Source organism: Ursus arctos, unplaced genomic scaffold (genome assembly GCF_023065955.2).
Source record: "Ursus arctos isolate Adak ecotype North America unplaced genomic scaffold, UrsArc2.0 scaffold_3, whole genome shotgun sequence".
NCBI lineage: Eukaryota > Metazoa > Chordata > Mammalia > Carnivora > Ursidae > Ursus > Ursus arctos.
Window position 1 is genome coordinate 5,978,002 of NW_026622985.1, and position 23,610 is coordinate 6,001,611.

Here is a 23,610-nt window from a genome sequence, read left to right on the forward strand (position 1 = left end):
CTCTTAGTTTCAGCCATGAATTTCTCATATTTCTTTTTGTTATTCTAATTTTATTCCATTGTAGTCAGAGAAAATACTTTGTGTTTCAGTCCTTTTAAGTTTATTGAGATTAGTAGCTTAGAATATGCAACATCTTTGAGAATGTGCTATGAGCACTTGAGAAGAAAGTATATTCTGCTGCTGTTGGGTGAAGAGTTCTGTAGATACCTGTTAGTTCTGTTTGGTTCATGACATTACTCAAGTCTTCTATTTCTTTGTTGTTCTTCTGCCTGTTTGTTCTATTATGGTAAGAATGGTATTGATGTCTCTAACTAATAGTGTTAAGTTGTCTATTTCTTTTTTTATTTCTGTCAGGTTTTGTTTCGTTTTGGTGCTTTGTAATAAGGTCTGTCTGTGTTTATAATTGTTCTGTCTTACTGAGGGATTGTCCCTTTTATCTTAATAAAATGTTCCTCGTTTTTTCTAGGGAAAGTTTTTTTTTTCATTTAAAGTCTATCTTGCCTGATAATTGTATAGCCACTTCTGCTTTCTTGTGTTTGCTGTATGCATAGTGTATCATTTTTCATCTCATTGCTTTCAATTTATTTGTATCGTTTAAGGTAATGTGTGACTCATGTAGACACCAAATAGTTGATATTGCTTTTTCAATCTAGTTTCACAGTGTCTGCCTTTTAATTAGATAGTATCATTCTTTCACATTTAACATTATTTTTATATAATTAGATGTACACTCTTGTTTTATTTCTTGTTTCATGAATGTTCCTCTATTTCTCATTATTTCTTTTGAAGTAAATGCATATTTTTAATGCAACATTTTAATTTCTTTAATGATTTTTCACTATTTATTTGAGTTATTCCCTTATTGATTGTTCTGAGACTTACCACATATATCTTAGCCTATCACAATCACCTTGACATTTATACTAACTTAATTCCAGTGAGATATAGAAATGTTACTCTTATGTATATATATATTCCCTTTTCCTGCTTTTTGTGGTATTAATATTATACATGCTCTATTTGTAAATGTTGTACAACTAACAATACATAGTTATTATTTTATATAGTTTTACGTGTTTCTGAGAAGCCAGAAATAGAAAGGAGAGAAAGTGTATGTTTATTGATTTTATCAGTCTTCTTGTTGATCATTTTTGATTTTCTTCATTTGCTCCCATGTATCAAGTTACCATCTGTAGTCATTTCCGTAGCCCCATATGGGGGACCTTTGGTATATCATATACAGATTCTTTTATACAATTGCTCTTTAAATCCATAAAGAGGAAAATAGTAGAAGAAATATGCACTTATATTGTCTTTGTAATTACATAATTACCTTTACTGAAGCACTTTGTTTTTCGGTGTAGATTCACATTATTGACTGAAGTCATGTTTTTTCAGTCTGAAGAACTACTTTTAACTGATTCATTTTTTGGCCACATCACATCTGCCGAGCCCCTTGTTCCATTTCTCCTTTTACTGTTTTCATTTTTCAACTGCAGTATGTCCACTTGGTTCATTTTTTATAATTCTGACTTTATAGATATTCTCTATTTGATGTGAGATTGTCATTGCACCCTCTGTCTTTAATCATAATTTCCTTTTGTTATTTTAACATTTTCTTTCTTTTTTTTTTTTTTTTTTTGTGCTCAAGCCAGGGGAAGGGGCAGAGGGGGAGAGAGAGAGACAGAATCCCAAGCAGTCTCCATGTTCAGTGTGGAGCCAGACATGAGACTGAATCTCATGACCCTGAGATGACATCCTGAGCCAAAACCAAGTGGAAGGCTCAATGGACTGAGCCACCCAGGCACCCGTTTTAACATGTTTATGATGAATGCTTTGAAATATTTATCTTTTAAATCTCACATCTGAGCATTTTCTTGTTTACTGTTCCCTAGTTTTTTCCAATACATGAGTCATACTTTCCTGTTTCCTTGTTGACTCAAATTTTTTTCCAGAAACTGGACTTTTTAGGTAGTATAGGAACTCTGGGTAGTGACCCACACCCCTGCCCTCCCCAGGCTTGTGATAATTATTTCATATTTATTTGCTTAGCAAGTGCCTACAGCATTTCTCTGAAGTTCACTCCTCAGCCACCATAACACAAAAACATCCCACTCCTCCCCTACAAACCTCCCCCCTCCAGTTTCTTTTAGGAAGGTGCCGCTTGGGTGTACCCACAGCAGTCTGATGCATCTTTTGTTTTCAACAATGCCCTGGGCATAAATTCCTCTGAAGACTAATCCAGTTAAATTTGGGTTCCTTTGAAAGGATACTCCCCAGGTCAGTGTTAGATTTTTTTCTGACCCCAGGATAGCTCTTCCCCGCTGACTTTTCCGGTGTTGCTCTCTGACAGGAATGAGTAAGAAGAACATCAGGGATCTTTCCCACAGCAGTGTCTCCTGGAACAACAAAATTGGGGAAACTTTAAGCTAAGGGTGCATCCATATTTATGAAAGGGTTTGCTGGGGGTGGGGATACAGGTTGAAGTTGGGCAAAAAGTCATCTTAAGGTGGCAGAGTCCAATCAACGTCCTGAAGGTCGGCAGGGGTGGGCATCATCAGGTCTCTGGCTCCAGTGGGTCCAGTGTCTGAGTGCTCAGATTGGTTTAGATCCTGTGAAGGTAACTCAAGTGTGCATCAGTCAGACCTCTCTTTTGAATCAGCACTCAGAGTTTGTGTGGTTGTTTGTTTGTTTGCTTACAATTTTTTTGTTTGTCTTTCCACAAAGATTATGTCTGTTATCAGAAAAGTAGTGGATAATAGATGATGAACATTGCTGGCTCTGGTTACTACAAGAAAATATTTAGCCTTCCCTAGTTTGTACACACACTTCTTCCTCCCCAGCCAGGGCCTCAGCCATCAGCCCATGAAGTGGTCGAGGATTGTGTTGCTGGCAAATGTCATTTCACCTCCTGGGTGGTGCCTCATTTTCCCTACTCTTACCCAGAAGAATGTGTTTAAATCACTTTGCGTTCCCTGAGCAATAGTGTGCAAGTTCACAAAGGGAGTGATTGGACTACATCACTCAGCTTCTTCGTGGCTTTGAAGTTTTAACACAGATTCTTTTAAAAGGTGATGATAGAATAAAATGCAGTAAACTGCGGTCTGCTCATAATTAATTGAGATAGTTATCATAACTAACTAGCACTTTTTAAATTTTATTTATTTTATTTTTATTATATTATGTTAGTCACCATACAGTACATCCCTGGTTTTTGATGTAAAGTTCGATGATTCATTAGTTGCGTATAACACCCAGTGCACCATGCAATACGTGCCCTCCTTACTACCCATCACCAGCCTATCCCATTCCCCCACCCCCTCCCCTCTGAAGGCCTCAGTTTGTTTCTCAGAGTCCATAGTCTCTCATGCTTCATTCCCCCTTCTGATTACCCCCCTTTCTTTATCCTTTTCTTCTCCTACCGATCTTCCTAGTTCTTATGTTCCATAGATGAGAGAAACCATATGATAATTGTCTTTCTCTGTTTGACTCATTTCACTTAGCATTATCTCCTCCAGTGCCGTCCATATTGCAGCAAATGTGGAGAAATCGTTCTTTTTGATAGCTGAATAATATTCCATTGTATATATGGACCACAACTTCTTAATCCATTCATCTGTTGAAGGGCATCTCAGCTCCTTCCACAATTTAGCTGTTGTGGACAGAGCTGCTATGAACATTGGAGTGCATATGGCCCTTCTCTTCACTACGTCTGTATCTTTGGGGTAAATACCCAGTAGTGCAATGGCTGGATCATAGGGTAGCTCAATTTTTAACTTTTTAAGGGACCTCCACACTGTCTTCCAGAGTGGCTGTACCAACTTGCATTCCCACCAACAATGTAGGAGGGATCCCCTTTCTCCACATCCTCTCCAACAATTGTTGTTTCTTGCCTTGTCCATTTTTGCCATTCTAACTGGCGTAAGGTGGTATCTCAGTGTGGTTTTGATTTGAATTTCTCTGATGGCTAATGATTTTGGACATTTTTTCATGTGTCTGTAGGCCATTTGTATGTCTTCATTGAAAAAGTATCTGTTCATATCCTCTGCCCATTTTATGATTTGTTTGTTTCTCGTGTATTGAGTTTGAGAAGGTCTTTGTAGATCTTGCATACCAGTCTTTTATCTGTACTATCATTTGCAAATATCTTCTCCCATTCCGTGGGCTGCCTCTTAGTTTTTTTGACTGTTTCCTTAGCTGTGCAGAAGCTTTTTATCGTGATGAAGTCCCACAACTTCATTTTATCTTTTGTTTCTCTTGCCTTTGGAGATGTGTCATGAAGAAGGTTGCTGTGGCTGATGTCAAAGAGGTTGCTGCCTATGCTGTCCTCTAGGATTTTGATGGATTCCTTTCTCACATCAAGGTCTTTCGTCCATTTAGAGTTTATCTTTGTGTATGGTATGAGAGAGTGGTCAAGTTTCATTCTTTTGCATGTAGCTGTCCAATTTTCCCAGCATCATTTATTGAAGAGACTGTCTTTTTTCCACTGGATATTTTTCCTGCTTTGTCAAAAATTAGTTGCCCAAAGAGGCGAGGGTCCATTTCTGGGTTCTCTATTCTGTTCCATTGGTCTGTGTGTCTGTTTTTGTGCCAGTACCATGCTGTCTTTGTGATCACAGCTTTGTAGTACAGCTTGAAATCTGTCATTGTGATGCCCCCAGCTTTGTTTTTCCTTTTCAACAATTCCTTGGCAATTCGGGGCCTTTTCTGGTTCCATACAAATTTAAGGGCTATTTGTTCCATTTCTTTGAAAAATGTCCTCGGTATTTTGATCGGGATAGCATTGAAAGTGTAGATTGCTCTGGGTAGCATGGACATTTTAACTATGTTAATTCTTCCAATCCATGAGCATGGAATATTTTTCCATCTTTTTGTGTCTTCTTCAATGTCTTTCAAGAGTGATTTGTAGTTTCTAGAATATAGGTCCTTTACGTCTCTGGTTAAGTTAATTCCAAGGTAACGTATGATTTTTGGTGCTATTATAAATGGGATGGATTCCCTAATTTCTCTTTCTTCAGTCTCATTATTAGTGTATAGAAATGCAACTGATTTCTGAACATTGATTTTGTATCCTGCCACATTACTGAATAGCTGCATAACTTCTAATAGTTTCGGAGTGAATTCTTTTGGGTTTTCCATATAGAGTATCATGTCATCTGCGAAGAGAGACATTTTGACTTCTTTGCCGACTTGGATACCTTTTATCCCTTTTTGTTGTCTGATTGCTGTTGCAAAGACTTCTAGTACTATGTTGAATAATAGTGGCGAGAGTGGGGATCCTTGTAGTGTTCCTGATCTTAAGGGAAAGGCTTCCAGCTTTTCCCCATTGAGAATGATATTTGCTGTAAGCTTTTAATAAATGGTTTTTATGAGATTGAGGAATGTACCCTCTATTCCTACACTCTGAAGGTTTTTAATCAGGAAAGGATGCTGTATTTTCTCAAATGCTTTTTCTGCATCTATTGAGAGGATCGTATGGTTCTTGACTCTTTTCTTGCTGATATGATCTATCACACTGATTGATTTGCGAATGTTGAACCACCCTTGCATCCCAGGGATGAATCCCACTTGGTCATGATGATAATCCTCTTCATGTACTGTTGGATTCTATTAGCCAGGATCTTGTTGGGATTCTATTAGCCAGGATCTTGTTGAGGATTTTAGTATCCATATTCATTAGGGAAATCGGTCTGTAATTCTCCTTTTTGATGGGGCCTTTGCCTGGTTTGGGGATCAAGGTAATATTGGCCTCATAGAATGAGTTTGGTAGCCGTCCTTCTGTTTCTATTTTTTGAAATAGCTTTAGGAGAATAGATATTATTTCTTCTTTGAATGTTTGGTAGAATTCCCCGGGAAAATCATCCGGTCCTGGAGGTTTTTTTTTTTTTTTGGAAGGTTTTTTTTATCACTCTTTCCATCTATTCATAATTAATTGGCCTATTTAAAAAATCAATTTCTTCCTGTTTCAGTCTTGGTAGTTTATCCGTTTCCAGGAAGGCCTCTATCTCTTCCAGATTGCTTAATTTATTGGCATAAAGCTGTTGATAAAAGTTTCTAATAGTCCGTCCAATTTCATTAGTGTTGGTTGTGACCTCTCCTTTTTCATTCATAATTTTATTTGTTTGGGTCCTTTCTCTATTCTTTTGGATAAGTCTTGGCAGTGGTTTGTCAATTTTATTGATTCTCTCAAAGAACCAGCTTCTAGTTCTGTTGATCTGCTCTACTGTACTCCTGTTTTCTAATTCATTGATTTCTGCTCTAATCTTGATCAACTGCTTTCTCATGCGTGGATTAGGCCTGTTCCTCTGTTGCTGCCAGCTTCTTGAGGTGAGAATGTAAAAACTACATTTTAGATTTTTCTATTATTTTGAGCGAGGCTTGGATGCCTATGTATTTCCCTCTTAGGACTGCCTTTGCAGTATCCCATAACTTTTGGACCATTGTGTTTTCATTCTCGTTGGTGTCCATAAATTGTTTAAATTGATTTTTGATTTCCTGGTTTATCGAATCATTCTTGAGCAGGATGGTTCTTAGTCTGCATGTGTTTGAGTTTCTTCCAAATTTTTCCTGTGGTTGAGTTCCAATTTCAAAGCATTGTGGTTTGAGAATATGCAGGTAATAATTTCAGTCTTTTGGTATCGGTTGAGACCTGTTTTGTGACCCAGAACATGGTCTATTCTTGAGAATGTTCCATGGGCATTAAAATGAGTATTCTTTGGTTCTGGGGTGTAGTGTTCTATATATATCTATGAGGTCCAACTCGTTGAGTATGGCATTCAAAGCTCTTGTTTCTTTGCTGATTTCTTGCTTAGGTGATCTGTCTATTGCTGATAGTGGAGTGTTGAGGTACCCTACTATTAGCATATTTTTATCTATATGTCTCTTTATTGTGGTTAAGAGTTGGCTTGTGTATCTTGCTGCTCCCCTTTTGGGGGCATATATAATTATAATTGTCATATCCACTTGTTGGATACATCCTTTAAGAATAATATAGTGCCCTTCTGTGTCTCTAACTATAGTCTTTAGTTTAAAATCCAATCTGTCTCATATGAGAATTGCTATCCCAGCTTTCTTTTGAGGTCCATTGGCACGAAAGATGGTATTCTATTCCTTTACTTTCAGTCTGGATGTATCTTTAGGTTCAAAATGAGTCTCTTGTAGACAGCAAATGGCTGGGTCATGTCTTTTTATCCAATGTGCAACCCTGTGGTACTTTATGGGAGCATTTAGGCCATTTACATTGAGACTGTTTATTGAGAGATATGATTTTAATGATGCCATGTTGCCTCTAAAGTCTTTGTTTCTATAGATTGTGACTTTCTGTTCTGTATCACTCTTGGGGCCTTTTTACCTTTATAGAAGCCCCCTTAATATCTCCTGTAGGGCTCGTTTCTTGGTTATGAAATTGGTCAATGACTGGCTGTTCTGGAAGGTCTTTATTTCTTCATCAATTCTGAATGACAGCCTTTCTGGATAAAGGATCCTTGGCGGCATGTTTTTCTCTGAAAGAGCTTTAAAAATGCCCCCCCAACCCTTTCTCTCATTCCAGGTCTGTGTAGACAGGTCTGACGTAATTCTGATACCTTTGCCTTGGTACGTGAGAAATTTCTTTGCCCTGGCCGCTTTCAATACCGTATCCTTGGATCTAATATTTGCGAAGTGCACTATGACATGACGTGGTGTAGGTTTGTCGTGGTTGAGCTTGGGAGGGGTCCTCTCTGCCTCTTGGACACGAAAGCTTGTTTCCTTTGCTAGATTAGGGTGTTTTCAGCTACAATTTTTTCAAATATCTCTTCTAGACCTCTGTTTTTCTCCACCCCCTCAGGGATGCCAATGATTCTGACATTGGAACATTTCATTGAGTCAGTAATCTCCCATAACCTACATTCTTGAGATTGGATTTTTTTGAGCCACGTTTTTATTTTAGCTTTCTCTTCTACTAACCCATCCTCCAATTCGCTGATACATTCTTCTGCCTCATTCACCCTGGCCGTCAGAGCCTCTAGTTTTGACTGCATTTGGCTCATAGAATTTTTAATTTCTGCCAGATTCGCCCTCATTTCCGCCCTTAGAGATTCTATATTCTCATTAACATTTTTGTTAATACTTTTTTCAAGTCTGCACATCATCTTGACCATTGTTACTCCGAATTCCATTTCTGATAATTTGCTTATATCCATATCCATTAGTTCTGTGGTAGAGGCTACAGACTCATTGTCTTTTCTTTGCTGGGGGAGATTTCTCCTCCTCATCATTCTAATGAGGAGAGGTTGCGGGCTTGTCCAGAGCCCAAATTATTGACCAGGACTCAGGCAGCGCACACTTGTTTTATAGGGACCTTAGGGATATGGGCTTCTTGATTTTTCAGCCTGCCTTCTGGGGGAAGGGCCTGCCCCGCCGATACTCAGGCAACCCTGTTTGGGTAGAGTCTCCGTGTCCCCTGGGATGGGGGATGGGGATGGGCACACCTTGAGCCGGTATTTCCAGGCTTTTGTTCTCTGGTGGCTTTCCCTGGCAGTTTGCTGTGCCTCTTCTGAGAGTCTGAGCAGCAGTAGCCGAATCTCAGCCTTTGTCTCAGAACAGAGGGATCGCAGACTCTTCTCCATTGATGTTCTGGCCATTTTAACTCTGTTTCTGTTGGTGCTGCTCAACCCTGCAGCGTCCCTGAATGTGCACCCCACCGCCGGAGTCCCAGCCCTCACTTCCAGGGCTGGCGCGTCTCTGTCCTTTGTGTTTCTAACACCGCCAGTCGCCAGCCGCCCCCGCCCCCGCGCTCCGGAGCTCCGTCTCAGTGTGGCTCGAGGGCGCTCCAAAGCTCCGGCTGTCAGACTGGTCGCCCACGTTCCCTGGCTCATGGTCTCAGTCCGCTCTCTAGTCCGCCCACTCCCCCGTGCATGTGGCTACCTCTTCCTGGTGCCCGAATGCGGCAGCTCCCTCCCCCTTCCATTTATCTTTTGATATCCGTGCGCGGTTTCACGGCTTCGTACCTCAATACTCACTGCTGGAGATGTTCATTTGTACAGATCCAGATGTATCTTCCTGCGTCTCAGGCTGATTCTGTGGATGTTCAGGATGGTCTGGTACCTATCCAGCTCGCCTCAGGGGACCAGCTGGAAAAGGGGTCCCCTACTCCCCCGCCATCTTTGGAAATTGGAGTTTCTGATCAAAATAGCACTGGGAATTTTATCATTAATTTATTGTTCCTGATACAATTAGACTGTCTCCTGGTCTGGCACAGGCTGTTCATTCCTATATGCTTTCCTAAGATGGCCGGGGCCTGAAATCACTTTTCTTATGCCCAGAAAGCTATGTCTTTCTTTTTCTGGGAACCCCCATCTCTTTCTGCTTACATTAGGACCATTGTCAGAGGTTATAATGGTTGTTTTCTAAAAGTAATTGACATTACTGTCATTGGGAAATGGGCTTGTACCGTTTCTCCAACTGTCTTGTCATGCTGCTATAATTGTTTTAATATTTTTAGTCATCATTACTTCATTGGATATGCCATTTTTTATTTAGCAGTATTTTATTTTAAAGGGTTTGACAGATTTTCGTTGTTGATTTTGATTTTGTTGTCATTGTGTCACAGAATGTGGTTACATTATATATATATATATATATACACACACATATATATATATACACACACACACATATATACATATATATATAAAATTATGGATTCCTATCATTTTTATATTTCTCCTATTTCAGTGAGATTTCAAAATGGTTAGAAAAAACATTCTCAGTTTCAGATATTGTAATGGAACTCAATAAAACTGGTAGATTTATGAGAAACATACTAGTTTTTCCCTATAGTTAGTAATTACAGGGCTAGTGTTTATTTTAAGATGAATATTTAAACTTAGAGAACTTTTATTCCTAAGTTTTAGGAAGAATAATGTATTGGTTAAGGGCACAAACTATGTATGGGGTAGGCTTCTTGGTTAGAATCTTAGTTTTGGTTTTTTTGAAAATTTATTTATTTTTGAGAGAGAGCATGAGAGGGCAAGTGAGCAAACCAGTGGGGAGTGGGGGAGGCCAGAGGAAGAGGGAGAGAATCTCAGATTCCCTGCTGAGCACAGAGCCTGAGATGGGGCTCAACCTCACAACCCTGAGATCTTGACCTGAGCTGAAATCAAGCGTTGAACCCTTGACCAACTGAGCCACCCAGGCACCCAGAATCTTAGTTTTGATACCATAGGCATCGGACATGTGACATAATCCCTGTATCCCTGTTTCCTCAGTATGGGTATAAAAATACTATGAACTTATTCCAAGCAATGATTTCTTAGTAGTTGCAATATATTTTAATCGTTTAAATAATGACTTTTGTGTTGTTCTTTAATTTTTTACAGCTTATCGTGAGCCTCATTATTATTACCAGTTCACAGCTCGATATCATGCAGCTCCCTGCAATAGTATCTATAATATTTCCTTTGAGAAGAAACTTCTTCAGATTTTAAGCAAATTGGTTCTTGACCTTTCCTGTGAAGTTTCTTTACTGAAGTCGGAATGCCATCGTGTTAAAATGCAAAGAGCTGGTTTGCAAAATGAATTGTTCTTTACATTTTCAGGTAAGTATATACAATTCTTTAATGAAAACAAATTGAAAACAAAAAGCAAATTTTGAAGACATGGGAATTACCTGCAGCATTTTTTGAAAGTAAATGTTATAGATCTGAATATGTTTCATGTTCTCTTAGTTCTGATAGGCCCCCAAATAAAATTCTTCTTAATAAAAAGTTGGCACTCTCAATAATAACTAAGCCTTGCTGTGGTAATTCACTAAAGAATAGAATTTAGTATAAAGAAATGTCTGTTGTGATATTTAGCTGTTATAAAGATTTAATCTGTAAAAGCATCTAATAACATGAGTTAATATTATAGACCAGAGGGACCATTCTAACAGCTTACAGTGCTTTTCCTAATAAGACAGAGTGGAGGCCCAATGTTTTCTTGAAAACAAAGAATTGATTTTGTACCTATATGTATATTTATAAAAGGCCCGTTTATGAATAAACTCTGTGGAATAACTCTCCATATGTTTTTATTGGGTCCCCTTGGCAATAGGACTCATCCTCTTTCCATCTCAAATGATATTGCTTGCTGTTTTCCTTTCCTCCTTACTCTGTCCTTGATTCCTCTGCTGCTGATGTTTGATTGTGCTCACCCATTTCTTCAATTTTTCGGGGTTTTGTTTGTTTTGGTTTGATTTTGGTTTGGCTTTTTGCCATCTAGGATTGAATTTTTAGACAAAACTGAGATGTGAAGCTTTACAGGAAAAAAATGAGAGTTCAACCCCATTTTCACTGTCTTTTATCTTCTTTACTACCTTTCTCCCTCTCCAGAAAATTTTGAAAGTTAGTCTATGAGACTGAGACAAAGTATCACAGTAAGACTCTTTCTTTAGCTCTTCAAGGACTCACTGTTAGCATCCATGAGTTATGAGGTCTTTGTACCCAGTGTGTTTAATAAGTGCTATTAATAAGCATTTAATAGTCCTTAGAAGACCTTGAAAGTAAAGTTGAACTCATAAGAGGAAAGAGATGATATACAATTGAAATGAGGCATTGTGGGCTTGGTATGCATTTAATAACTAATGATGTTGAACATCTCATGTGCTTATCAGCCATTTGTATATCTTTTTTGGAGAAAACTGTATTCAAATTCTTTGCCCAATTTTTGTTATCTTTCCAGCTTTATTGAAACAAATTGGCATATAACAGTATGTAAGTTTAAGAAGTATGACATAAGGATTTTGTGTGTGTGTGTGTGTGCGTGTGTGTGTATGTACAAATATGTATAAATGATCACAACAAAGTTAACACATGATCTCTTATAGTTACAATTTATTTTATCTTATTTTTTTATAGTGAGAACTTTTAAAATCTTTTCTTTTAGCAGTTTTCAAAGATACACTACATTATTATTAACTATACTCACATTATATCCCACATAACTCACACTCTACATTATATCCGTGTGCTTATCCTTCTTATAACTACAAATTTGTACCCTTTGTCTACTTTTATACATTTTCCTCAGGCCTCACCTGCTACCCCAGCAACCACCAATCAGTTCGCTGTTCCTGTGAGTGATTTTTGTCTATTCTATATGTAAATGAGATCATAAGTATTTATTTTTCTCTGTCTGACTTAATTCACTTAGCACAATGCCTTCAAGGTTCATCTACTTTGTTGCAAATGGCAGAATTTCCTTAATTTTCATAGCTAAATACTGTTCCATTGTGTATGGACACACACACACACACACACACACACACACGGACAATTTTTCCCTCACTGTGAAGAACGTTCCTAGTTTGACGTAGTTCCACATGTTTTTTTGTTTGTTTTGTTTTCATTTTTTGTGCTTTCGGGTGTCCTATTCATAAAGTCATTGGCATGTTCACTGTCAAGGAGCTTTCTTGTATGTTTTCTTCTAGGAATTTTGTGCTTTATATCTTACATTTAAATCTTTAATCCAACTCAAATTAATTTTTGTGAGTGGTGTGAGATCGGAGTCCAGTTTCATTCTTTCGCATGTGACTTACTGTTTGGTTTTCCCAGTACAATTTATTGTAGAGACTATCTCTTCTCCATTGAGTATTCTTTTCTCCTTGACTTTATGTGCATGGGTTTATTTCCTGGGCTCTCAGTTCTGTTCCATAGATCTGTGACTGTTTTTATGCCAGTACCATACTGTTTTGATTACTATACCTTTGTAATGTACATTGAAATTAGAAGTGTTTTCTTCTTTCTTAGAAATACATTGGCTATTCAGGGTCTTTTGTGGTCGCATAAGAGTTTTAGTATTTTTTAAATATATTTCTGTAAAAAATGCTGGTGGAATCTTGGTAGAGATTGTATTGAATCCATAGATTGCTTTGGGTTGTATGGACATTTTAACAGTGTTGATTCTTTAAATTCATGAACATGGGATATCTTTCTATTTATTTGTGAGTCTTCAGTTTCCTTATCAATATCTTACTGTTTTCAGCGTATAGATCTTTTGCCTTATTGTTTAAATTTTTCCTAAGTATATTATTATTTTTGATGTTATTATAAGTGGGATTGTTTTCTTTATTTCTTTTAAAGTGATATGTCATTGTTGTATAGAAATGCAGTTGATATTTGTATGTTGATTTTATGTCCCACAAGGTTACTGGATTCGTTTATTAGGTCTGACAATTTTTTTGGTGGTCTTTTTGGTTTTCTGTATATAAGATCACATCATCTGCAGAGACAGTTTACTTATTCATTTTTTATTCAAATGCCTTTTATTTCTTTTTCTTGCTTGATTGCTTGGTCTAGGACTTCTAATACTATGATTTTATTGGAATGGTGAGAGTAGGCACCCTTGCCTTGTTCTTGATCTTAGAGGAAAATCTTTCAACCTTTTACCATTGAGTATGATGTTAGCTGTGGGCTTGTCGTATATGGCTTTTATTATGTTGGAGTTCTTTCCTTTTATACCCTGTTTATTAGGAGTTTTTATTGTGAGTGGCTATTGAATTTTGCCAAATACTTTTGCATCAGTTGAGATGATCGCGGGATTTTATTTTTCATTCTACTAATGTGATGTATCACACTTGCTGATTTGCATATGTTGAACCATCCTTGCATTCCAGGGATGAATGCTCTTTGATCATAGGGTATGAAGCTTTTAATGTGCTATTGAATTTGGTTTGCTAGTATTTTGTTGAGAATCTTTCCTTCTATATTCATCAGAGATATTGGTCTATAGTTTTCACTTCTTGTAGTCTCCTTATCTAACTTTGGTATCAGGACATGTAAAATGAGTTTGGACATGTAACCCGTTCTTCAGTTCTTTGGAAGAATTTGAGAAGTATTAACATTAATTTTTTTAAAAATGTTTGGCAGAATTCACCAGTGAAGATACCTGGTTCTGGGATTTTTGTTTTGGGGCTGATTCAATCTCTATTGCTATTGATCTGTTCAGATTTTCTATTTCATCATGATTCAGTCCTGTTAGATTGTATGTTTTAAGAATGTACCCATTTCTGGGATGCCTAGGTGATTTAGTCAGTTAAGCATTTGACTCTTTGATTTCAGCTCAAGTCATGATCTCAGCATCATGAGATGGAGTCCCATGTTGGGCTCTGCGCTCAGCGTGGAGTATGCTTGACATTCTCTCTCTTTCTCTCCACCTCTGCCCTTACCCCTCTCTCCCCGCTTGTTCTCTCTCTCTCTCTCAAATAAATAAATAAAATCTTTTTTTTTTTTTTTTTTAAGGAAGGTACTCATGTCTTCCAGGTTGTCAAGTTTTTGGCATATTGTTATTCATAGCAGTCTCTAATGATCCTTTGTATTTCTGTGCTATCAGTTGTAATGTCTCCTCATTCATTTATAATTTTACTTATTTGAGCCTCTCTTTTTTCTTGCTTATCTAGCTAAAAGTTATCAATTTACTTTTTCAAAGAACCAGCCGTCATTTTTGTTACTAATATCTATTTTTTCCTATTCCCTATTCCATTTATTTCTGCTTTCATTTTTGTAAGATTTTATTTTAATTCCAGTTAGTTAACATACAATGTTATATTAGTTTCAGGTGTACATTCTAGTAATTCAACACTTCCATACATCACCCTGTGCTCATAATGACAAGTACACTCGTTAATCCCAATCACACATTTAACCCATCCCCCTACAAACCTCCCCCTTGGATTGGAAGAACAAATATTGTTAAAATGTCTATACCACCCAAAGCAATCTATACATTTAATGCGACCCTTTTCAAAATACCAAAATATATTTTTCACAGAACTAGAACAAACAATCCTAACATTTGTATGGAACCACAAAAGACCCTGAAGAGCCAAAACAATCTTGAAAAGTAAAGGCAAAGCTTGGAGGCATCACAATTCTGGACTTCAAGTTATATTACAAATGCTATGGTGATCAAAACGGTATGGTACTGGCACAGAAATAGACACATAGATCAGTGGAACAGATTAAAAAACCCAGAAATGAACTCATAGCTATACAATCAGTGAATCTTCAACAGAGCAAAAAAGAATATCCAAAGGGAAAAAGACAGTCTCTTCAACAAATGGTGTTGGGAAAACTGGACAGTTACATGTGAAAGGATGACTAAAGACCTAAATGTGAGACCTGAATGTATAAAGTCCTAGAAGAGAACCCAGGCATGTCTCCAGAGGCAAGGGAAACAGAAGCAAAAATAAACTATTGGGACTTAATCAAGATAAAAAGATTTGCACATCAAAGGAAACAATCAACAAAGCTAAAAGGCAACCTATGGAATGGGAGAAGATACTTGCAGATGATACATCTGATAAAGGTTTAGTATCCACAATAGGTAAAGAATTTGTAAAACTGAACACCCAAACAAATAATCCAAAATAATCCAACCCAGAAAATGGGCAGAAGCCATGAAAAGACATTTTTCCAAAGAAGACATCTGCTTTAATTTTTATTATTTCGTTTCTTCTAATCTTTGGGATAAGTTGTTTTCTTTCTTTCTTTCTTTCTTTCTTTCTTTCTTTCTTTCTTTCTTTCTCCTTGAAGAGTAATCTTAAATTGTTTATTGATCTTTTTTGTATACTCCTTTGTTTTCTTCTAAGAATTTTGAAGATTTACCTATGCATTTAGGTCAAAGATTGATTTTGAGGTAATTTTTTTTATATACTGTGAAATATGGATCCAGTCTTCACTGAAGTGTGGGTGTTCTGTGGTCCCAGCAGCATTTTTTGGAGACTGTGAATTGTGATGGTACCCTTGTTGAAAGTCAGCTAGCCATAGATATATGGGTTTATTTCTGGACTCTTCTATTTCATTTTTCTGTATGCCTGTCCTTATACCAGTACCACACTGTTTGATCATACGGTTTTGATAATAGCTTTGTAAAGTGAGATTCGAAATTTGAAAATGAGAGTCTTTCAGTTTTGTTCTTCTTTCAGCATTGCTTTGCCTATTTGAAGTCAGTTGCAATTCCATGGTTTTTAGCATCTGGTTTTCCATTTCTGCCAGATAGTATTAACACCTTAACAATATTAAGTCGTCTAATCTGTGAACATGGGTACATTTCCATTCATTTATGTCTTCTTTATTTTCTCAGCAGTGCTCTGTTATTTTCATGGTATAAATAATTCACCTCTTTGGTTAAGTTAATTCCTAGGTGTTTTTTTTTTTTTTTGATGCTATCTTAAGTGAAATTATTTTCATATTTTCCTTTTCATGCTGTTGGTTATAGTATATAGAAATGCAGCTGTCTTTGTATCTGGCAAGTTTGCTGAATTTGTTTGTACAGTTTTATTTGTGGAATCTTTACTCCTACATATAATGTTACATCATCTGTGAACCAAAATAATTTTACTTCTTTTCCAGTTGGATACTTTTTATTTCTTTTTCTTGCCTTACTGCTACTGCACTGGCTAGAACTTCCAGTACTTTGTTGAAGAGAAATGGCAAAGGTGTACATCCTTGTTTTGTTCCTGGTCTTGGAGGAAAAGCTTTTAGTCTTTCACCACTGAATGTGATATTGGCTATTGATGATATATATGTGTGTGTCTTTCATTATATGGTGGGATTTTCCTCCTATTTTTGCACTGTTGAGTGTCTTTCTCCATGAAAGGGTGTTGAATTTTGTAAAATGACTTCTCTGCATCAAATGAGATGGTCATGTGGGTTTTTTGGTCCCTTCATTCTGTTAATGTGGTGTCTTACAATGATTGATTTTTTTGTATGTTGATCTATCCTTGCATTCTGGTAATAAATCCCACTTAATCATGGCTTATTATCCTGTTAATATGCTCCTGAATTCAGTTTGTTAGTATTTTGTTGAGTTTTGCATCAGTGTTTATTAGTGATATGATCTATAATTTTGTTTTCTTAAAGTATCTTTGTCTTTTTTGTGTGTGCTTTAACAGTTCTGTTCCCACCCTTTTCCATTGCTGGTGTCATAAAATTGTGACTTTATAAATTGCCCACAAATATAAACTAATAATTATTTTAAATGAATTTACTCTCTCAAATTATGCAGAAAGTAAAGTGTGAAGTTACAAACCAAAGTTACAGTAATACGAACTTTTAGACTAATTGTTTTTAAATAGCTTCTTAAATCATGTAAACATTGCTGTTAGAATCCAATCTTACAATAATAGTAGCTTTTAGCATTACTCATATATTTACCTTTATCAAGGTCTTTATTCATAGGGCTTCAAGTTACTCTCTTGTGTCCTTCCCTTTCACCCTGCAGGACTCCTTTGAGCATTTCTTGCAGGGCAGGTCTAGTGGTAACAAACTCCCTTAGCTTTTGTTTATCAAGGAATGTCTTAATTCTTCCCTTACTCCTGAAAGACCATTTTGCATGTTATTGGAGTCTTGGTTGATACTTAAAAACAAACAAACAAACAAAAAAAAACTTTTAGCACATTGAATATATCAGCCTATGACATCTGGCCTCTAAAATTTTTGATGCAAAATCAGCTCATAATCTTATTGAGGATCCTTTGTATGTGACAGGTTACTTCTCTCTTCCTGCTTTCATGATTCTTTGTCTTTCAGAAGCTTCATTTTAATGTGTCTTTCTGTGAGTCTCTTTGAGTTCACCTTACTTGGTATTTGTTGAGCTTCTTAGATGTTTATAATCATGATTTCATTAAATTTGAGAAGTTTTCAGCCACTATTTATTAAAATGATTGCTCTGATACATTCTCTCTTTCCTTCTGGGACTCCCATACTGTATATTGTGGTCCATTTGATGATGTTCAGAAATTTTCTTAGGTTCTGCTCACATTTCCTCAGTCTTTTTCTTTTCCTCAGATTTGATAATTTCTAATGTTCTGTTTTCAAGCGGGCTGATTGTTCTTTCTGCCTGATCACATCTGCCTTCAGATCACTCTAGTGACTTTTTCACTTCAGTTCTACTTGTCAGCTCCAGAGTTTCTTTTTATGTTTCTTGTCTCTTTATTAATATTTCCATTTGTTCATACATAATCTTCACTTTATCTACATCTCTAATTCTATTCCCATCTTTCAGGGGGTTGTTTTAAAGTCTTAGTCCAGTAAACTTGATAGCAGGTGTTTTTCAGGGATAGTTTCTATTGATTTGCTTTTTTCCCTTGAATGGACCATACTGTTTCTTTATATGTCTTAAGATTTGTTGAACACTGGGCACTTGAATCTAATAGTGTAAGTGTAGAATTCTTCTCCTTTTCCAGGGTTTGTTTATTTTGTTGTTGTTTTGTTTATTTTTTTAAATCAGTGGCTCTTTCTGTGCCAACGGTCCATGTGAGGTGTAAACTTAAGTTCTCTCAGGTATTATCTTTTACCTTTCTTGTGCATATATGGTCACTTCCTAATTTTTCCCATATATGTTGCTTTTGAATATCCTACTGTTTAATGCCTGGCTACCCAAAAAGGAAAAAGAGAAAAATAAGGTGAAAAGGGGCACAGGCCCTTTCTGGTCTCCTGTTAGTAATCTCAACTTGTGTGAGAGGGGCTTGTGGCACAGAAGGAAGTGCAGCAGTAATGGCCGCCTGCCTCTTACCTGCATCTTTGTGAAAGAAGATGCAGTGAGCAAATCAAGCACACATCTGATATTTGGAGGTCAGGATTGTGGTTCCCCCCTCCCCATCCTGGCTCCCACAAGCTGTGTACAAACTAATTCAAAAATACAAACACAGCTGCTGGCCATGGTTCTTGGGATGTTGGATGGGGAGCCACTACTGCGCTAAGAGCCAAAATTGACTGAAATTAACAACAATTTGCTGTCCAAGCCTTCTTTTGGAAATTGCCATAATTCCATAGACTCCCGAATTCCAAAACAGTTACATGGCACAGATTCTTCCACTGAAATTGTTGTGTATGAGGGGAGACTTCTGCGCTGCCATCTTCTCAGAATCCTCCCCGATGTAAACCTTATCCTTCCTCTCTATTAGTAAGAATTTTTTTTCTCCCTCTTCTTTCTTTCAACATTTTCTTTTTGTTTGATTTTCTATAGTTTGAATATGGTAAACCCCTGTGAAGATTTTTCAGTATTTATTCTGCATGTTGTCTGTCAGTTTCCTGGATTTCTGCTTTTGTCTGTCATTAACTGGAAAATTCTCATCCACTATTGCTAAAAAGATTCTTTTCATTTCATTCATTCTTTTTCTTCTGGGTTCCTTTTGTATGTACATTGTAACTTTTGTTAACGTTCAACAGTTCTTGGAAATTCTTTTCTGTTTGTTTTTTTCCCGTCATTTTTTCACTTTACTTTTTAGAGTCAGAAGTGACCACTGACATATTTCAGTCTCCAGTCCAGTCTGATTCTTTTCTCAGCCACATTGAATCTCCTGATGAGCTCATGGAAGCCATTTATTTCTTTTATGGTGTTTTTGATTCTAGCATTTCCTTTTGATTCTTTCTTAGAGTTTTAATTTCTCTCCTTATATTGCCCATCTGTTCTTGCATGTTGTCTACCTTTTCCATTAGAGCCCTTTGCATATTGTCATAGGTATTTTAAATTTCCAGTCTGATAATGTCAATGTCTCTGCCATTTGTAAGTATGATTGTAATGCTTGTTGTGTTTCTTTTTTTTTTTTTAAAGATTTTATTTATTTTGTTTTGAGAGAGGGTGTGAGTGGAGGGGGGAGGGGCAGAGGTTAAGAAGGAGAGAGAGAATTTCAATCAGAACCTGTTATACAGGGCTCGATCTCATGACCCGGAGATCATGACCTGAGCTGAAATCAAAAGTTAGATGCTCAGCTGACACCTGGCTTGCTGTGTTTCTTGAAACTTTTTTTGCCTTTTAGTATTTCTTGCAAGTTTTTATTGAAAACTGGGCATGATGTGCCTCATAGTAAGAACTGAATTAGGTATGTTTTATTATAATATTATTTGTTTCTCTGTTTAGGATTTGGGCTCTATTTACTCTTCAAGAGAAGTATAGGTTGCAGGGGCTAAAAATTTCCATGATACTCTCATTTTTGTTTCTTTTATTGTCTTTGAGTTTCCCTAAAGTCTTCTCCTTAAATAAGGTATGAGATTTAAAATCCTTATGTTGTAATCTCTTGGTTTATAAGATACCCTGTTGATGTGGTGGTAATTTGTAAGGATAAAAAAAGCATCCTATTGCCTCACAACCAGATCTCAGGATTTTAGACAGTTTAGACCTTTGGTCTGAAACCTTCAGCAGTGTTTTTCCTTCTCTTTCCTGGTTTGTGCAGGAAGCCTACAGGTAGTTGGAGTTGGATATCTCCAGTCTGCAACATCATTTAGACGCTGGTAAACCTCAAGGTGCTTAAGCTGTGGTAAAATATTTCTCTTTAGGGCAAACTTTCATTGAAGACAAGTGACTGTTCTTGGTGCATTTCAAAATGTTTATTTCGTTCTTTCTCATGCTAGAAGTACAAGGGGTTTTGTTTTCAGTCCCCTCCCTGAGAACCTCTTGGGACTGATGGAGGCAAAACTCATGAAAGTGTGGAGGTCCCTATGAGCTGGAATTTTTTAATACTTGAACTTTTTCACTGTGAGCCTTCAACAGATTCTAAGTTGCAGTTTTTTCCTACTGGTACTAGCTTCCCTTGGCAAGCTCTCGCTGTGGGACTTCTGCCCTAGGAAGCAGTAAGTCTCCTATCTACCTTTTTTTCTCTGCAGTTGTGTGGCCAGCAGTTTTCCTTGAGACCTCAGTTATCTGATGAATCAAAGAAGAGTTTGTGAGTCTCAGTATGTTTACCTCTTTTCTTGTGAGGACAGGAGTGACAGCATCCTAGTGCCTTTCATGTTGGACTATAAACCAGAAGTTCTCTTTTATCTTTTTTATTTCTTAATGCTTCTGTTACTGATTTTTCTTATGTGTAATTGACTATAAAATAGGATTTTTGATTTTATTTTCTTTCCTTTTCTGAATATATTCCAGTTATTTTCTTAGCAGCTTTCCTGAGTTTTACAGTTAATAACTTGAATATGTAACTGTATAGTTTGAATGAGTACTGGCCTAGTTTGAGCAGTGTACCAAAACTCTGCTCCAGTATAGTTTGTTCCTTCCTCCGATGTTCTCAGTAATTGCATTATTATACATTGTTTACCACTAATATAGATTTATAATTATGTTATTTCTTTTTAATCATATACTTGAAAAAAGTGGAGTTAAAAGAATAAAAATACAAATATATTATTGCCTTATATCTGTGGAGATGAGTTTACCCCTGCTCTTTATTTCTTTGCATAGCATTGAATTACTATCTGTCGTCCTGTTACTAGCTGATGTTGCAAACATTGTGTTTGGAATATTTTACTTTCTTCTTCATTTCTGAAGGATACTTTTCCAGATAGAGGATTCCTGCTTGAAAGCTTTTTCCTTTTAATACTTTAAATATGTTATCTCACTGCTTTCTGACCTCCATGGGTTTTTTTTTTTTAACAAGAAATCTGGTATTAATCTTTTTATGAACTTGTAGTAAGTGTCAAGTTCCTTTTTTTCTTCTCGCTCTCTTTCTGCTTTCAAGATAATTTCTTTGACTTTATTTTTGACAGATTGGTTATAATGTGTTTCACTGTTGAATTCCTTGCCTTTATTCTACTTGAATTCCATTGATGTTTTTGGATATGTAGATATATGTCTTTTATCAAATTGGGACATTACTGGCATTAATTTTTCAAATGTTCTTTTAGTTCCTTCCTTTTTTTTCTCACCTATGACCCCCATTATACATATGTTGTTACACTTGATGTGTCACAGATCTCTTTAGGCTTTCATTTCTTCTCCTGCTTTTTCTCTCTGCTTCTCTAACTTGATAATTTCAGGTTACCTGTCCTCAAGTTCACTTATTTTTTCACAAGATCAAATTTGTAATTGGAAGCCTGCAGTGAGTTCTTCCTTTTCATTGTTATAACTGTCCATTCCAGAATTTCTTTTTCATTTCCTTTCTTTCACTTTATTAATATGTTCTGTTTGTTGAGAATCATTTTCCTCTTTGTTGTTGTTCTGTGTTCATTATTTCCTTTGGTTTTATGAGTATATTTAATACAGTAGATATAGAGTCTTTGTCTAGTAAATCCAGTTTCTGTGCTTTCTCAGGGATAGTTTGGTGTTTGTTTTATTTTGTTTTTTGTTTTGTTTTTGTTTTTGTTTTGGCTGTTTGGTTCATACTCTCTTCTTCACAGTCTTCATAGTTTTTTTTTTTTTTGAAAACTACATTTTTAATATTCTGTCAGGTAGTAATCATGAAGGCAGATTTCTCCACCTCTTTTGTGTTTGTTTTTGTTGCTCTTGTGGGTTGTAGTTGTTTGTTTAGTGACTTATCGAAACTACCTTTGTAAAGACTATATTCTTTGTTGTATGTGATCTCTCATGTCTCATGTCCTTAGCTTGATGTTAGCTAGTATTCTGATAAAAGATTCTTTAAGTGTTGTGCATAAGTCAACTTCTGTCGACTCAGCATTTTCTTAATTGGTGTAAAAATTAGGTATTTTCCAAAGTTTCAACAAATTTGATTCTGACTGTTTTGGGCCATTTTTGTCAGCATTTCCGTGGTAGAATGTGGCTTGAAGTATACTGCTTCACCATTTTACAGATGTCATTTCTGTCTTTTTCATTTTTAAATTTTGTAGAAAGTTTCATATAAAAAGACAGAAAAGGGTACATAATTTCATATAGGATGAGCTTGGCCATCTAGCCTAAGTAAAGCAGGTATATCAAAGGAGGCAGGGGTTCAAAAGAAATTGTGCTCTCTCAGATCCAGAGAGCTAATTGAGTGAACTGATCCAGACAGCAGAAGTGTTGTGTGATTTACCTAACACGGTGGGGGAAGAGAGGCATACTGCCTGTTGGCTCTTATTACCTTTAGTACTGGATTATAATTTAAACATTCTAAATGCTAATGACTTTATTAATCACTGTCTATACTGATTCTAAAGACTGGATAATTTCTGTGGATTCTGTGTTATTGTTTCCAACAATTTTACTTTAGTTTAATGTACAGTAGATTTTTTTTAAAAGCTTTTATTTATTCATTTGAGAGAGAGAGCGTGCACATGAACAGGGTGAGGAGCAGCAGGAGAAGCAGACTCCCCACCAAGCAGGGAGCCCAGTCATGACCAGAGCTGAAGGCACACGCTTAACCAACTGAGCCACCCACACGCCCCAATACATAGTAGATTTTGGTGGATTTTTCAATTTGCCTTAAACTTTTATACAGATTCAAATTAAAAATAAAATTGCGTGTCTTCATGATGATCTGATCTCATAATCATATTATGTTAAATTGTTAGACTGTGGTCTGCCATCTTCTGAATTGCTTCATAATGAACAGTGGTTTCAAAAGCTTTACCTTAGGTAAATAATATTTTAAATATTTGGCTACATTTTTAAAATGCTTTCTTTAACTTCGTTGTATATGTTTGATACATAAGTCTAGTGATTTTACATTTCCTAGGTCTAGTTTTATGATGGTCTCATTTTAAAAGGATTTAAAAAATAGTCCATTAAAAAAAAAAACAAAAAACTTTTTTTCCGAATCTACAGCCCTTCTTGAAGGTCTGCTTCAGCTTAACATCTGTCCTGTTTGATTTTACAAAATCACTCTGATGTACTATACTGTATTCTTTGTGATACTTTATAATTCTTTATGATATCAGTTCA

The 23,610-nt window shown here is 36.4% G+C and overlaps 1 protein-coding gene across 1 annotated transcript in view; it reads left to right on the forward strand.

The window, feature by feature from the left end:
* ZPBP (zona pellucida binding protein) overlaps positions 1–23,610 on the forward strand; it is a 117,997-nt gene that overhangs the window by 28,055 nt on the left and 66,332 nt on the right. Inside the window, exon 5 of the mRNA XM_026501852.4 lies at positions 10,359–10,577. Coding sequence (XP_026357637.1) covers positions 10,359–10,577 — 219 coding nt within the window. The remainder of the gene's footprint in view (positions 1–10,358; positions 10,578–23,610) is intronic.